General features: G+C 39.9%; 1 protein-coding gene across 4 annotated transcripts in view; it reads right to left on the bottom strand.

The window, feature by feature from the left end:
* Nucleotides 1-1,316: 1,316 nt before the first annotated feature.
* Nucleotides 1,317-15,214, bottom strand: part of OPRM1 (opioid receptor mu 1) — an 82,096-nt gene continuing 68,198 nt past the window's right edge. The window contains exon 4 of one of the 4 annotated variants that reach the window (XM_054490552.2): nucleotides 1,317-1,755. In XM_054490552.2, the coding sequence (XP_054346527.2) occupies nucleotides 1,717-1,755 (39 nt within the window). In that variant the 3' untranslated portion in view covers nucleotides 1,317-1,716. Of the gene's footprint in view, nucleotides 1,756-11,337; nucleotides 12,601-12,784; nucleotides 12,884-15,214 lie in introns of those variants that run through there. The other 3 variants (XM_054490553.2, XM_054490555.2, XM_054490558.2) reach the window with 3 other exon arrangements.

The following is a 15,214-nucleotide window of genomic DNA, read 5'->3' as shown; positions in this document are numbered from 1 at the left end:
TACAAGCAAACATGAAACTTCTTCAGAAGGAAACATTAAAACACTTATTTTGGCTTTTGTTTTTTCCCATCTACTGGATACATGGATTGAGTCCACATAACTATAGCCAATAGATCTGAGAGTAAATTCAGTTATTCTGATCCATGATAGCTGTTTTCCAGAAACATTGCTTTTGTATATCTGGCACATATTTGTGCCTTGTCAGATTGATGAAGAAATACAAATTTTACAATGGAGTCTTCTGGCAGATTGTAGACTCAGGAATACTCAGAAGTCAGCAGCCTAGTTTTTTACTTGTATTGTCATAGATAACTACAAGGTATTTGATTTGTTTAATCAATGCTGACAAAAGTTCAAAATGGAGAGCTTCTTGGCATGGGCCATCTGACTTGGCTGTCTACCTAGATCAAGTAAAATGGGTGATTGCCAAATCTCTGCTGTGTTTCACAACAAAGAAAATCAGTTAAAGAGGAGAATTGTCTTAGAGAAACTACTTAGAAGATTGACACTTTACAAAGGAAATCTTGACATTTAGCAGAGATCAAAAAGATCAAAATATTGGTGATGACATTATATAAACACAAGCTTCAGGAAAATATTTTTGGGCCATTGTTAAGATTTCACATCCAAGTAACTACACAGGATTGAAAAATAGATGACACACTTTTCTATATGGTCATTTGAGTCTGTCTTGAGATTATGTTTATTGGATTTATTGTTTAAAAAAAGTTTAAACTGTTCTGGCAATCAACAAAAACATCTGTCATTTTATCACACTGATTCAAAAGGCATAAGGATTCTGAGCTGAGTTAAAAAAAGAAAATAATATGTGGGGAGCCTGTGGTATGGAGAAACCAGTGAGAAATAAAGAGTACATTTTAATGCTTGACTTCCTGCTTGGATGAAGTGATGAGCTCATTGACTGTTACCTTTTGTGAACACTTAAATAGGAGCAAGAAAATTGCACATTTAAAACTGAGGAACAAACCACTGAAAGCCTAAGAATGAAAAATCCCCCATGATGACTCTTTGGAAGTATTTGCAGTGCATGAGAATCAACCTTTCTACAGCTGACACATGACTGTGTTTCAGATTACCTTTCATGCTAATCTCTTCCCTTGCAATTATGGAGCTAGATGAAAGAAATGTTATTTTTTAAAACAATACAAAACCAAGAAATGGAGGTGAAAATGATGCCTTAGCCAGATGCTAATTTTAAGGTGAACGTTAAAGGTCTAAAATAGAATAATGGATTCATTCCCTTGCAAAACACTAAAAAGACTCGGATCTTCCATTCAAGGTGCTTTGATCAGAGGTAGCATTTACTTTATGTGTTACTACGGTGAACTTAACAAAAGATGGTTCTTCTTTGTTGAGGTCATAAATATTTGCTTGAAAATAAAATCTTACAGACAGAAGGGTCACCTTTTATGGTGACTTCAATTCACATACCACGATGGGTTTTGGTTCCACTGGGTGTCTTGCACAAACTGGACTCCTCAGTGTGGTATATTCCTTTCCTTCCAAATGCTCCACTTACTTTGGCTGTCCCTCTAATGTGCAGAGCAGAGTGGCCAGAGAGGAAAGAGGTTGAATGACCTAAAAGCAGGCACTTTCCTAGAGAATTAGAGCCTCCTACACATTCTTGAAGCAACCTGCTTCCACATGCATGGTGACTTCTAAGCTTGGTGAAGGTCGGAATGGCATGAGACCCTGTTAGGGCAACGGAGCAGTTTCTGCTTCCAGATTTTCTAGCTGAAAGGAGAGAAAGAGCAAAGACAGTGAACATTTCAGATGTGGTTGCAGCACACATTTGTTGAGCATCTTCTGCTCGTAAGAACTGCATTGAAGACCTTCACGTATACTTTCATCTGCAAGCCTCAGTTTTTCTTAAATGTCAAGACATTAATCAATCTCTTCAGACATTATGAATAATCTGGCTCATTATGAATATGCTCTTCATTTGTGTATGCTACTGAAAAGAACTGTATACTAGTCATTATAGAGATATTATTGATAATTTCCTTGAAAAAATACATTTTAATTGAAACTCTTTCTCCCCCTTTTTTTACCCTCTTCCTCCCTCCTTAGCCTCAAATCATTTATGACTTGATCAAAATTTTGAAAGAAAAGCGATGTTTTTTCAATACTTCTGATCTTATTTATCTCCAGATAAAGAGATTTCTATTTTTACCCAATTCTCAAAATTAATGATTTTTTTCCCTGTAACTGATTTGAAGTACACCCTACCTGATCCCCACTGTAAAGCTGGCATATGTGTTGAACAATAATAACATTTGCTCAGACACATGGAAATGTGGCCTGCTATTTTCAGGTAAGGAAAGAGGACTGTGGAAATAGAATAAGTTTTGTAATTAACAAATAATTGTTGCTATCATTCATTATTATACTGCTAAGGAGAAAAGGAGATGTTTGTATAGTAAGCGTAAAAGGGTAAAAGATCATTTTTTAAAAATTTTATTTTAGTAAATGTGCTTTATCCATGTGCTTCGCCATCTGCTTTTTCTCCCTTTTTTCCTCTCTCATACACACACACACACACACACACACAGACACACACAGACACACACACACACCCCATCTTTTTAAGCCATTTGATGCTTTACCCTTAAATATTTCAGTACATGTTTTCTAAGAATAAAGAATAGGTTAGGTCATTCTCGCTTTAGGGAGAGGCAGTCCATCATGGCCAGGAGTATTCCTGCACACCCTTGCTGACCCTGACAAATTGTAAGGTCTAACTGTCCTCTGACTCTGATCATTTCTGTAGCTGGTCACACAGGCAATTAAGAAGGCACAGGCGACCACAGCACTGACCATGATGTAGCTGCTTGCTCATAGGGGAGGTTTGTTTATTGCTCCCCCAGGTGCTGAGATTTAAGCTCTGGGTTCCTCAACTGTGATGCGACCCACTGTGTGTGTACTGCAGTCTGGTCCCATTGTATTGCCTTGTGGGATTTGGGAGTAGGGGAACTGGCACTATTATGCTAAAGCTTCTGCTGTTTGCTGTGCTGTGAGTAGTCAATTGCCTGAGTCTTTTGTCTAATTTTGGCACCTATAGAGTTGTGGCAAAGCAACCTACTTGCTTGCTTAGTCATCTCTTTTGGAATTCTATTACTTCTTGCCATCTTGTAAGAGGTTGAAATTCTTCTCAAAGTGGCACAAAGTGCAGGGTGTCAATACAGACAACAACTTTTTGTAAGAATAAAAAGGCAAGAACTCATAAGTTGGATTCAGGGACATTTGTGAACTCCCTGGGTCTGGTAGCAAATATTCTGGCCCAAATGGTGCAGAAGGTGTGCAGCGAGTGGTCCACCTCTGTCCTACCTGTTGATGAACAAGAGTTGAGTCAATAGATGGAGGTTGAAAGGTGAGGGATAAAATCCAATAAGCTGCCATGGTTTCTGTTTGCTCGTCTATGGGGTAGAGGACGGAGAGAACATTCTGGGCTCCATTAGGGAGGAAAGCACAACGGTGTCAAGTTGTAAGTTACAAATGTATACACCTGAAGGGCAATGTATTCCCACAGAGAGTACCAAGATGCAGATCCATGGTGAGAGAGAAAGGAAAGAAGTCCAGGGCTGCTTGGATCAGCAGACAGAGGGGCTGTTCGACACTTGGCTGCTGCATTGATATAAAGAAGGAGTAAGAAAGGTTATGCCTTAGAGCATGCAGAACCAGGGCTGTCTCATGTGGGACCTTATACTTTAAAACACTGTGCAAATTATGTCATTGAGATAGAATCATGTCCCACAATAAGGTTTGCTACCCTGGATTTCTGTTTTAGTGACTACATTATGGTAAATCCAAGAAGGTTTTCCTTTTCTTTTTTTTTTTTTGAGGCAGAGTCTCATTCTGTTACCCAGGCTAGAGTGCAGTGGCACGATCTTGCCTGACTGCAACCTCCACCTCCCAGATTCAAGCAATTCTTATGCCTCAGCCTCCCGAGTAGCTGGAATTATAGGCATGTGCCACCACGCCCAGCTAATTTTTGTACCTTTAGTAGAGATGGGGTTTCCCATGTTGGCCAGGCTGGTCTCGAGCTCTTGATCTCAAGTGATCTACCTGCCTCGGCCTTCAAAAGTGGTGGGATTGCAGGCATGAGGCACCAAGCCCAACCAAAGAAGATTTTCTTAAGTCAATAAAATCTCATGAAACCCCATGGAGGAAGCTATTTAAAGCCTGAGGGCTGAAGCTGCCCTAGACTTGTTCTGTCCTGGGCAGAATGACAGCTTTGATGATGAACCCTCACCCAGAGCACGACCAATGCATTTTTAAGATTGCGTTTCTCCGTCCAAGGTTGAGGACTCCACTACTTTTCTTGCCAGGAGATCCTGTACTGGCAGCTGTGCTGATTTAGGGCCCCTAGATGTCTAGGATAAAAGCACCACTCCCTAAACCAGGTAAGGCCTCTGCAATCCAAAACAAAGCCCAGGATGGGAAAAACCAAGCCCCTCCAAAGGGACCTGATCCTAAGGCAATGTGGGCATGCCTACTAAACAGGAGCTCCCAAAGAAGGGAATGATCGGATGATCCCCAAAGAAACTCAGTCCAGATATCCAGCGACGGTGGGCCCTAGGGAGGCAGTTAGTTGTTTACACAGATGAAACTCTACGTTCCTTAATAGAACCAGATTCTTTTGTGGAGATCAATCCTCCTCTAATGGAGGGGGAAGCCAGGTTGCTGCCCCAGGGCAAATCACCCCCTCAGAACCTCTACTGTCTGACTTTAAACTTCTATATCCTGATTTAGACTCCTTTAAGGACAAGCTCTCTTCATTCCCAAGAGGAATCAGAGGCATTACACCTGATGGGGGGAACAATGGAGGTAGAGGAGAGAAGGAGGGGTCCAAGTCTTATTCTCTCTCTCTCTCTTTTTTTCTTTTGAGGCAGAGCCTCACTCTGTCACCCAGGCTGGAGTGTAGTGGTATAATCTCTGCTCACTGCAACCTCCACCTCCCAGGCTCAAGCAATTCTCCCACCTCAGTCTCCCGAGTAGCTGGGACCACAGACATGCACCGCCACACCTGGCTAATTTTTGTATTTTTGGTAGAGACAGGGTTTCACCATGTTGCCCAGGCTGGTCTCGAACTCCTGAGCTCAAGCGATCTACCCACCTCAGCCTCCCAAAGTGCTGGGATTACAAGCTTGAGCCACTGTGCCACCTTACGTCTCTTTTTGATATCCATGCTCAAATGACTAAGTACTAGGTTCTCCTGAGGGACCGCACTAGGTTCTCTGAGGTCCTTCTCTCGTAAGGACCACACATTTAATTACCCAGATTTGATACCAAAAAAATGGGAAAGGAAGTAACTGTATCCACTGGGCAGAGCCGTTTACAGCCCTGTTATCTACTACTTTTGCGGCTCCCAGGGCTGAATGTGTAATTGGTATTGATAATTTACATTCTTGTTCTGTAAATGTTCATGATGTCCAGGGGAGATTTTTTGTAGAGAGGGAAAGAAGGATGCATGCACAACTGATCACAACTTGGCTTTGGTTTTCTTCTAAGTTTTTTTTTTTTTAAATTAGAATTCCAGAAGGAGAAAAGGAAACCACAACCTTGACCAAAGACTTAAATACAATGGGACTAATGAAAAATGTAATATCTCAATGTAACAGCCTTGTATGGCCAGTGAAAAAAAACTAATGGGAATCTGGAGGCTTGTGTTAGATCATGCCAACTGAATTTAGTTGGTATTATAGTCCTGGCTGTTACAGACATTGTGACTGTAAATGAATCAATTCCCTGTGATAGCACCTGGTGTGACATTTTGGGTTTTGGCCATGTATTTTTCTCAATCCATTTTGCACCCAAAGATTAAGACCCCTTCCCTGGCTGACCCTCCAAAACATGTTTACTGGGCTGTTGCAGTACTACTTGAATTTCCCTGTTATTTATCACCAATAGGTGGGTCAAAACACAGGACAAGCCTCTCTCTCTTTCTCTCTTTTTTTTTTTCTGCAGAGAAATTGGGCTTACTATATTGATGACATTCTATTGAAAGGCCTCAATAAAATTACCCGATGCTAAATCACATGAAGTCCCAGAAAGGCTCTTAATTCTGGTAAGATACAGGACCAGCCACTCAAGTCAAAATCTCCAAAATGATGTGGACTAAGACTCAAAAGTTGATCCTAGACAGTAAAGAAAATATTCTTTGCTCTATGGCTCTCCTAAGAGAAAGGAAGCCTGGCACTTAATTGGACTATTTAGATCTTAGAAACAATATGTGCCTTATCTATGCATGCGTCTTGTTGAGTCCTACGTACAAGTTGATTAGAAAGTCTACCATATATGACTGGGGACCTAAGCTGCAGGTGACACTTGGGTCAGTGTAGCAGGTTGTTGCAGCAGACCACCCAGGGGGCCCTTTTCAACTCCAGGCTTCTGGAAAGGGAAACGGTCTCCACCTGGAGGTACCCGTTAGCATTCTGGACTCACTGCTTCCCTGGCACCACTCCCCACTTCACTAGGGAAAGAACACCTTAGATCCTGGAGGTGCTCAGAGGAGGCAATAATGAATGCTCTTTTTGTCTCTGAATCCCAGCCTCTCACTTGGCAAAATAATCACATGGTCCATCAGAGACAAGCAGCAGCTCTGATTGCCAACCCGTACCACTGCTGGATTTATCGGTTGGATTTATCATCCTCATCCATGTGCTGTGGGATCAGAAAATCTCCTGTTGGCCTGCTTGGTCCAGAATTATTCTACTGTGCTTGGTGTATCAAAGTCAGCTCCCCAAAATGAATCACCCTTTTTACCTGCACAATCACTCAGGCAGCTCATACTGATTAATGTGCTTCTCCTGACACTGAGTGCCCTTGAGTCATGCTATGTAGGGCTGTCCACATGACAACTACTTGGTGACCCCGCCCATAGAGCTTAACCAAACCAAGGTCATGGTGATCCAAATCAAGTTATATGTTCATATGTGGGAGAGAGTGGTGCAGAGGATATCCATCCACTGGAGCATGTGCGGGTTGCTATTCGGTTCATCTTTGAGTCCTTGCAATAATTGGCAATGGCACCACTCTTTGGATTTCATTTCCTTTGTTAGTCCCTTAGGTAAAGACGGCTGTCCTGCCTGAGGGATACATGGTTTTCTATTTCCATACAGCAATGTAAGTACTGTTCCCCAGCATCAGAGTCCACATTTTAGAGACAGGCCAGGAACCTATTCTTAAGTTTAGCTACCCTAGCCAATGAGATAGAACAAACCATAGAAGATCAGCAGGCCAGTCTTAGCTCCCTGATTGTAAATGGGTCATTGATTGGCCTTAGACTACAGTCTGGCTGAATGGGGGAGAATTTGTATGGTTGCCAACTGTTCCTGTTGTGTTTGGATTAATATCCACGGTATGGTGGAGCAATCCATGCATACCATAAGAAAGGAAGCTAGGTGCTTATCTGAAATTCGACCTATTAGTCTTCTCTGTGACTTATTTAATTGGGTCTGGGATCCTGGAGTGCATGGTGGAGGTCAATAATGCAGACTGACCTCATCCTGTGGATGGGATTCTGCTGACAATAGCCCTAATCCAGTATTGACTGAAATAAGTGGAAACAGATTTGGTCCTAGTCCTTGTCAATATGTCTAATTCAAGTTGCTGATGGGGTGGCATAATCGTAGAAAAATTTAAGTTCAGTCAAGAATATGCTAGGCTGAACGTGAATTATTGGGAGAGGCAGTCCACTGAATAACCCTGCCCATTCTTACTGACTGAGCTGAACTGCAAGATCTAATCATCTTCTCACCCTGATTTGTTTCTACAGCTAGTCATAGTCAATTAACAACCTTCACTGCCTGACCACATGAGGACCACAGCATTTTGAGACTCTGGCTCCTGGGGAAGGAGGATTGATTTGTTTACTGCTTGCTACAAAAGACACTGAACCCATATCTCTGAACTCCTCAGCTGCTGTGCAACTCATTGTATGTGTAGCAGCAATTTGGGTTCATTGTGTCACATCACGAGACATAAAGGCAAAGGAACTGGCATCAGCATGCTGATACTTGTGCTGTTTACTGTGTTGTGAGTAATAAGTGGTTTTCTCTGGTCCACTGAGTCACATTATTTCTAGCACCCATAAAATTGTGACAAGCCAACCTACTTGCTTGCTAAGATATCTCCTTTGCAGTTTTGGAACTCCCTACCATTTTCTAAAGCTGGATTTCTTTTCTGGTAACCACAGTACAGTTAGTAGATTTGACATTTGACATTAGATACGATACTTAGACACATATGTTAGATAAATAGATATAACACAATTCTCTGCTATCGGTTTTCTATTTTTGTCAACAATTTTTTAAACTATAGTTTTTGGCCGGGCGCGGTGGCTCAAGCCTGTAATCCCAGCACTTTGGGAGGCTGAGGCGGGCGGATCACAAGGTCAGGAGATCGAGACCATCCTGGCTAACAAAATGAAACCCCGTTTCTACTAAAAATACAAAAAATTAGCTGGACATGGTGGCAGGCGCCTGTAGTCCCAGCTACTTGGGAGGCTGAGGCAGGAGAATGGCATGAACCCAGGAGGCGGAGCTTGCAGTGAGCAGAGATGGCGCCACTGTACACCAGCCTGGGTGACAGAGCGAGACTCGGTCTCAAAAAAAAAAAAAATAAATAAAAATAAACTATAGTTTTTCCAGGAAGTCAACTAGCAAATACCCTTGGGCTATTTTTGGTCCTATTTAAAAAAATTAAATGTTTGAAAAGCTTTTAAGGTTCAAACTGAAGCTGATTTAAGGCACTTTTAATCTTTATCCACACAAAGATTGGTGTGTATTTCCTGCACTTTTGGAACTAAAGAAAATTGAAGAGATTATCTTTTCAACCTTGTCAATCTATGGAAGCAAACATAACCTTGAGAGGTGAAGTGGTGTGCCCAGGTGCATTGGAGGAGGAAAGTTGGTTTAATATTTTTATTTTGTGGCCACTCTCCTCCACCTCCATTTTTTCTTTTCTCTTTGTGATGCCATTCAAAGTTACAATTGAAGGCAATAACAGGCTTGGATACTTCTGAAGCCGATCAGAGTTTGAGCCAGTAATAGGCTTCAAAATCTCATTTATTACAGAAACCATAAAAACAGAGCCATACAGAAAACCTTGGGAGCCAATGACTCACAGGCAAAGATCTCCATGTGCCTAAATAATAATAATAGGAAACTCATCCCCTCTTCCAAGCTCCATTGCCTGAATCAGACATATGGAATCTATAGTACAAGGGCTCCAACTTCAGCAAAGAAGAATTCAAGGAGAGGTAGAATAATCTAGTAGTTCAAAAGATCCAGACTTGATCTGCCATATGCTTTCTTCTGCTGTGAATATGGACTTATTTTGTCCAATATAATACATCTTTCTTTCACAAGAGAAAGCGTTGGTCATTACGTTTATTGTCCACTAACAGAAGCTGGCCCTGGAGTCGGAATGGTGTAATCAGTCAAACCCAGAAATGAGTCCTAATTCTCTTTTTTTTTTTTTTTTTTTTTTTTTTTTGAGACGGAGTCTCGCTCTATCGCCCAGGCTGGAGTGCAGTGGCGCGATCTCTGCTCACTGCAAGCTCCGCCTCCTGGGTTCATGCCATTCTCCTGCCTCAGCCTCCCGAGTAGCTGGGACTACAGGCGCCTGCCACCACGCCCGGCTAAGTTTTTGAATTTTTAGTAGAGACGGGGTTTCACCATGTTAGCCAGAATGGTCTCGATTTCCTGACCTCGTGATCCGCCCGCCTCAGTCTCCCAAAGTGCTGGGATTACAGGCTTGAGCCACCGTGCCCGGCCGATGAGTCCTAATTCTTGAGCAGTCAAAAGAGCTCAGAAACTCCTGCTCGTGAGGGGAATCCCTTAAGCAACCATAAGCAAGCCTTAAGCCATGGGATGAAAAACTCACACAAATGGTCTCCACTAGGGCTAGCACCAGAACCCAGGCTCTCTGGCTTCCAATCTTACATTCTTTCACAGGAAAATATTGTAATTGTTAGCGCTTGGTATGCTCACAGTTGAGTACAGATGACTTTTAAAATAAATCTATTTTCTGCAAAGATATTTCATTCAAAAACAGAACAATGTGCCAATTATAATGCTTATTCTTAGCAATGTATAGTTTAATTCAATGATTTATACCCCAAAGCTACATAGATTTTTTTTCTTATAATATCACCAGAAAACAAAAAAAAAAAAAGTGAAAACCCAAATAAAACAAAAGGGAAAACCCTGCTCTATTTTCAGAGATAGGAAATTTTAATGTCTTTTTGTATACTGAAGTATTTAGAGCATATATTTTAAATGAGTAAGAATAAGAGTTTAACAATCAATTTTAGGATTCTGATTAATGTCTAGAATTATGAGACCTTGCCAATTTTTCCAGTGAAACATTGAAATTTGAATAGATTCATGCCTAATGGGGACTGATGATCTACAGTGGCTTTTAAACATTGCTTAGTGAAACCTTCATTCTGTGAGATGTTATAAGGTGTCCCTTGAAAAACTGGGCCCGAGCTCAGATGAATTGGAGAACTGAACTTTGGCTTAGAAAATGAAATGTGCATGTATGCAAAACACACACACACACACACACACGTAGGGCTTTTCACAGCCTTTTAAATGCTTATACATATTATCAGTCCCCATGACCAAAATAAGATAGGCCACATTTCCTAACATTTGTCTATACAGCTTCTCATTCATGGACCACCGTTAGCATTTCACTTTAGTAGTGTTCTACAAGAAGCTGGTAGAGCGTGTGAAAACTGAAAACCTTATTCAAAGGGTCATTCCCTCTGATTCCCTAATCATCAAATCTTACAATCTGAATTATCTCAACATCCTTTTCATGTAGGCAAAATGCGGATGTTTGAATATTAGACTTCCAATAACAAGAAAATCTCTATAACTCACAGCTTAGAAAATTCTAAACTCATCAAGCTGTATACATTAAATACATACATCTTTTTGTAAGTCAATCATGTCTCAAGAAAGTGGCTTACATTTTATTTTTTTGTTTGGTTGTACTGGAATATCTTTCTCTGTAACCTCTACCCATTGGCTTTAATAAGTCGGGCTATGTTGGTTGAGTCCAATTCCCTATTCACATTGCTTTAAGTACATGAAGAAACTATGTTGTCCTTTCTAAGCCTTCTATTTCCCAGGGTAATCATGAGCAATTATTTTAATTCCCTCTGCCATCTTGGTTATTCATCTCTGAACACACTCTAGTTTGCTTATTTCATTCCTGAAGTGTATTGTCTATTAGAGTGAGGCTAACATTTCTTTGGTTCTAGACACTAGAATTCTGTTGATGTGACCTGTAATTCCAACAGGTTAGATGGCTTTTATCATCATATTGTTGGTCCATGAAATAAAATCCCCATGACTTATTTCTTATGTGCTACCTCTCACATTCTATGTTTCTATAGTTGGATTTTTGGCTAAAATTTTTCTCTAGTAACTACTGTATTTTTAATTTTAGCGAACACTTCTAGTATGCTTGGTTTTTCATCTTATCACCGAGGTTATCAAGCATTCCTCCATGGATTGCAACTGTTAAGATGGGAGTCAATTAAAAGTTTATAAACCAGGGTTAGAGGCCCTACTTAGGATGGTTAGAGTCTCTTCTAAGATTTAGGGTGTTAGAGACCCCTCTCGTTAAAGTCCCCCTTGGCTAAGAAGAGCTTTGATAATATGGGATATTAACTGCTATTCTCTTTGGATTAATCTGTCTTGCACTCTTTGCTGATGGCTGTGGATGGCAGGGTTGGACATGTACAGGATCATGGGACATGGGGAGCTTTTTCCTCCCTAAAAGGGGAAAGTTGAGAGCTAATAGGAAAAGATCCTTTTCCTGGAAAAGATCCTTTTGCTACTGAGAAGCAGCCGCCTGAACTTTTACAGCGTCACTGCAATAGGTGGGTCTTTCTCTGGCCTCCTTGATCATTTCACCTTCCCCACCCTTCCACTGGCACGTTTTTCTCTCTCTCCTTTTCCTTTTCTATCTTTTCTGTTACTCAGGGCAACTATTTTGCCCAGAGAGCACGTGTTGAAACTGCAAGTCAGAGGTCTGATTAAAGATGACGGACCCCATCTGGGGGCAAATTTAAGCTAGTTTGATATTTGGTGCTAAGCAGAGTAGCTAATGCCTATGTTTTATCGCATGTATTTTGCTCTGGACAGAATGAAAAAAAAATTTCCTTTATGATGCAGCTTGGCCCCTAGGGCGATGGTGCCGCAAGCCAGATCACTAGGGCCGCTCAGGGAAAGGGAACCCAGAAGCCTGGCATGCTGGCAAAAGGGTAAGAATTTCTTACCAGTCAGATTTCTGTCTTCTCTCTCTCTGTGCAAACGGTTGAATGAATGGCAATAAAATAAAATAAAATAAAAAATCAGTGTTTAACTCCTCTGTAAAGTTTTGATTAATGCAAAAAATAATTTTAAGGCTATTCTTAAGCTGGTGTATTTTGTGTTATGAGGTTGTTTTTCTGTGTTGAGGGATACTTTAGGATAAAACACAGGCTTAGAACATCTGTAAGCCCCCTTTTCAAGACGACCCAGCAAGTTGGTCAGCAACAAATTTGGCTGGAGGTCTCTGAAACCAACAAAAAAACTGGATGAAGTCTCTCCACCTTGGGAGCTTGACCTTTTAACCACATGGCAGTACCTTCTCTTGGTCTCCACCTTCAAGGGAACAGGAATTTTAGGGTTCATGTCATAGTCAGCTCTAAAAATCATATGAAATAGTTACAAGCCTTTGCAAGCTCAAAATTAACATTCTAGACTCTTCCTGGGAAGGGAAATGGAGACTGCCCTGCATTGTAGCTCAGTAGCCAACGCTTTGCATTTTCACAGTGACAGTCCAGGTTCAATTCCACCTAGAAAGTAAGTCACTTCTGGTTTAATATCTGCGTGAAGATGTCTATTCTCTTCTCCTCTGCGGACTGTCTGAAATTTTCCTTTCTCTAAGCACCAGGGAGGTTGCCTTTGGTGAAGTTCAAAAGCCAGAAATACTGGCTGTTTGGCATAAGAAATTCTAAAAGAACTTTATTAAAGAGTGCTATGGTTAAAATCAGTTTAATTAAAAGCGGACATTCAAACTCTAACTGTCTGGACTCCTTGGGAAAAACAGGAGGCACCAGAGACCCCTTTCCTGTCCCCATTCTTCCAAGGACTTAATCCTGAAGCCAGTCATCCAATTAAGAAACTGACAAATGAAAATCTTACAAGTGCTGAATCTTCTGTCTGTCTGTATATTTATATGTGTTGTATGTTTATATGTAAAAGGGCTTTGATTAATTGCCTTAGAAATATAAGCGTTTAAATGAAATATTTCAGCAGAAAAATAGAATATTTAATGCCTCTTTGTTCACATGACTTTAGTAATATTTTGGAAATAAAGACAGTTTTAAAGATTATTGGTAAAATAAAACGTCTTAAAAATGTAGACATTTGGTCTAAATTAAGGTCAGATATCAGATTTGCTAAATACTTTAAGGTCAAACTGTTTCTTTGACTTTTGAAAATTGTTCAATCTACCTACCTTAAAGCCATTACATTCTAGATAAGGCCTGGGGACATGTGGAATTTACCATGCCCCCTAGCTATACAAAGAAGATTATAAAGAAAGAGATTTTATATAAAAAAGGATCCTGTGTGGTAAATTCTTGTCCTAAAGTAAAATAACTGGTTGTTTAAAAGAAGGGAGGTTTAGGGCAAGTCAGAAAGTCCAAAAATGCCTCAGATGTTCTGTGTAAGTGATGAAAGGATTTGTGAAAAGGAATTTATGCAAGAATGTTGTACAATTCAAAGGTTGTAGGGGCTCCTAAATGCTTCATAAAATGCCACTATGACTCTTACTGTACAACTTGCCTGCTTTACTGCTAGGTATGGTTTGGGGACATGCGGAGTTAATCATGCCCACAGCTATGCTGGAGAGCCAGCTCTTATCTGCACTTCTGCCTGGAGTGTTCTGGGCCAGGCTTCATACCTAGCACACAACTAAAATCTCAAATTTACCAAGGTTTTCATCAAAAATAGAAGTTTCTAAGAGTTAACATTATCACACGTAATTAAAACTACTAAAGAAATAATTTTACATGCAAGGTGTGTAAAGAAAGTAAAATGTGTTTTTGGTGAAAAATTATAAGAAGTCATAAGAATGTGAATTTTTTCTGCTTAAAGTGTTAAAGGATTGTTTTAAGTAAGAAAAAATCTAAAGAGTTAAACAATTTGTGGAAGGTTTATAAGGATTAATTGTAAGAGGTTCTATGTGTGAACATATTGGCTAAAAAGGGGTATTATTCCGTTTTCCCATAAATTAAACATTGGAATAAATCACAATAGCTTTTTCTTACAGCACTGATCTACTCTTACACAAAAAATGTAAATGGTTATAAAAGGCTTATAAGACTCTTACCTTATGGTTAAACATTAAAATTGGGTAAATATGTGTATAAGGTTTTATTAAAAATTAGGTTTAGCATTAATAGTACATTAATGTAAAGGTGAAATTTGGCTTATTTGGCATAAAAATCATAGAGGAAACATTATCAAATGTGAAATGGTGTTTTGCTTGCTTTAGACTATATTTGCATAAATGTGTTACCAGTATATGTTCCAAAGTTATGGGAAACTCCTATAATTCTAATATGACTTAGTGTATGTTATTAACAGTTATAACTGTTGTGTAAAATTTTGTGCGCCACAGAAGTAATCAAATTTCCTTATCAATTGTGGCTTTAATAGTGGCTGTCCTAAAACTTTTTATCATCCACAGAAAATGGTTGTCTTGTTTTAATCCTCTTTAGAAGGTGATTTATAATCAACTGTAGAACTCTAACAGGTGTTCTTAAATGCAAGTTTCTGATAACTTTGGAAAATGTAACATTACAATAGAGGAAACAACTTTCAGAACTCTCATGAAGAACTGGAATGTTCATGACAAGCAAAACAGGAGTTAACTAAATTCAGTAAACCAATAGAAAACTAATCTTTTAAACTTTGCTTAGAACATTGCTGATCCTTTGTTTTGTTTTTCAGAGTCAAGAAAACTTTTCCTTCAAGCTATTTACAGCTTTTAATAGTTGAGTGTATTCCTATGAACAAAATTTGGAGCATATTTATTTCTCTCTACCTGATTTCTACAGAATTTGGAAACTAGTTGTGAGTATTCTTAACTTATGGTAGTATAGCTATTTGCATAGGTG

The sequence above is a fragment of the Pongo pygmaeus genome, chromosome 5, assembly GCF_028885625.2.
Source record: "Pongo pygmaeus isolate AG05252 chromosome 5, NHGRI_mPonPyg2-v2.0_pri, whole genome shotgun sequence".
In the NCBI taxonomy this organism is placed as follows: domain Eukaryota; kingdom Metazoa; phylum Chordata; class Mammalia; order Primates; family Hominidae; genus Pongo; species Pongo pygmaeus.
Note: the sequence above shows the minus strand (reverse complement) of the source record. Positions and strands in the feature narration are given on the sequence as shown.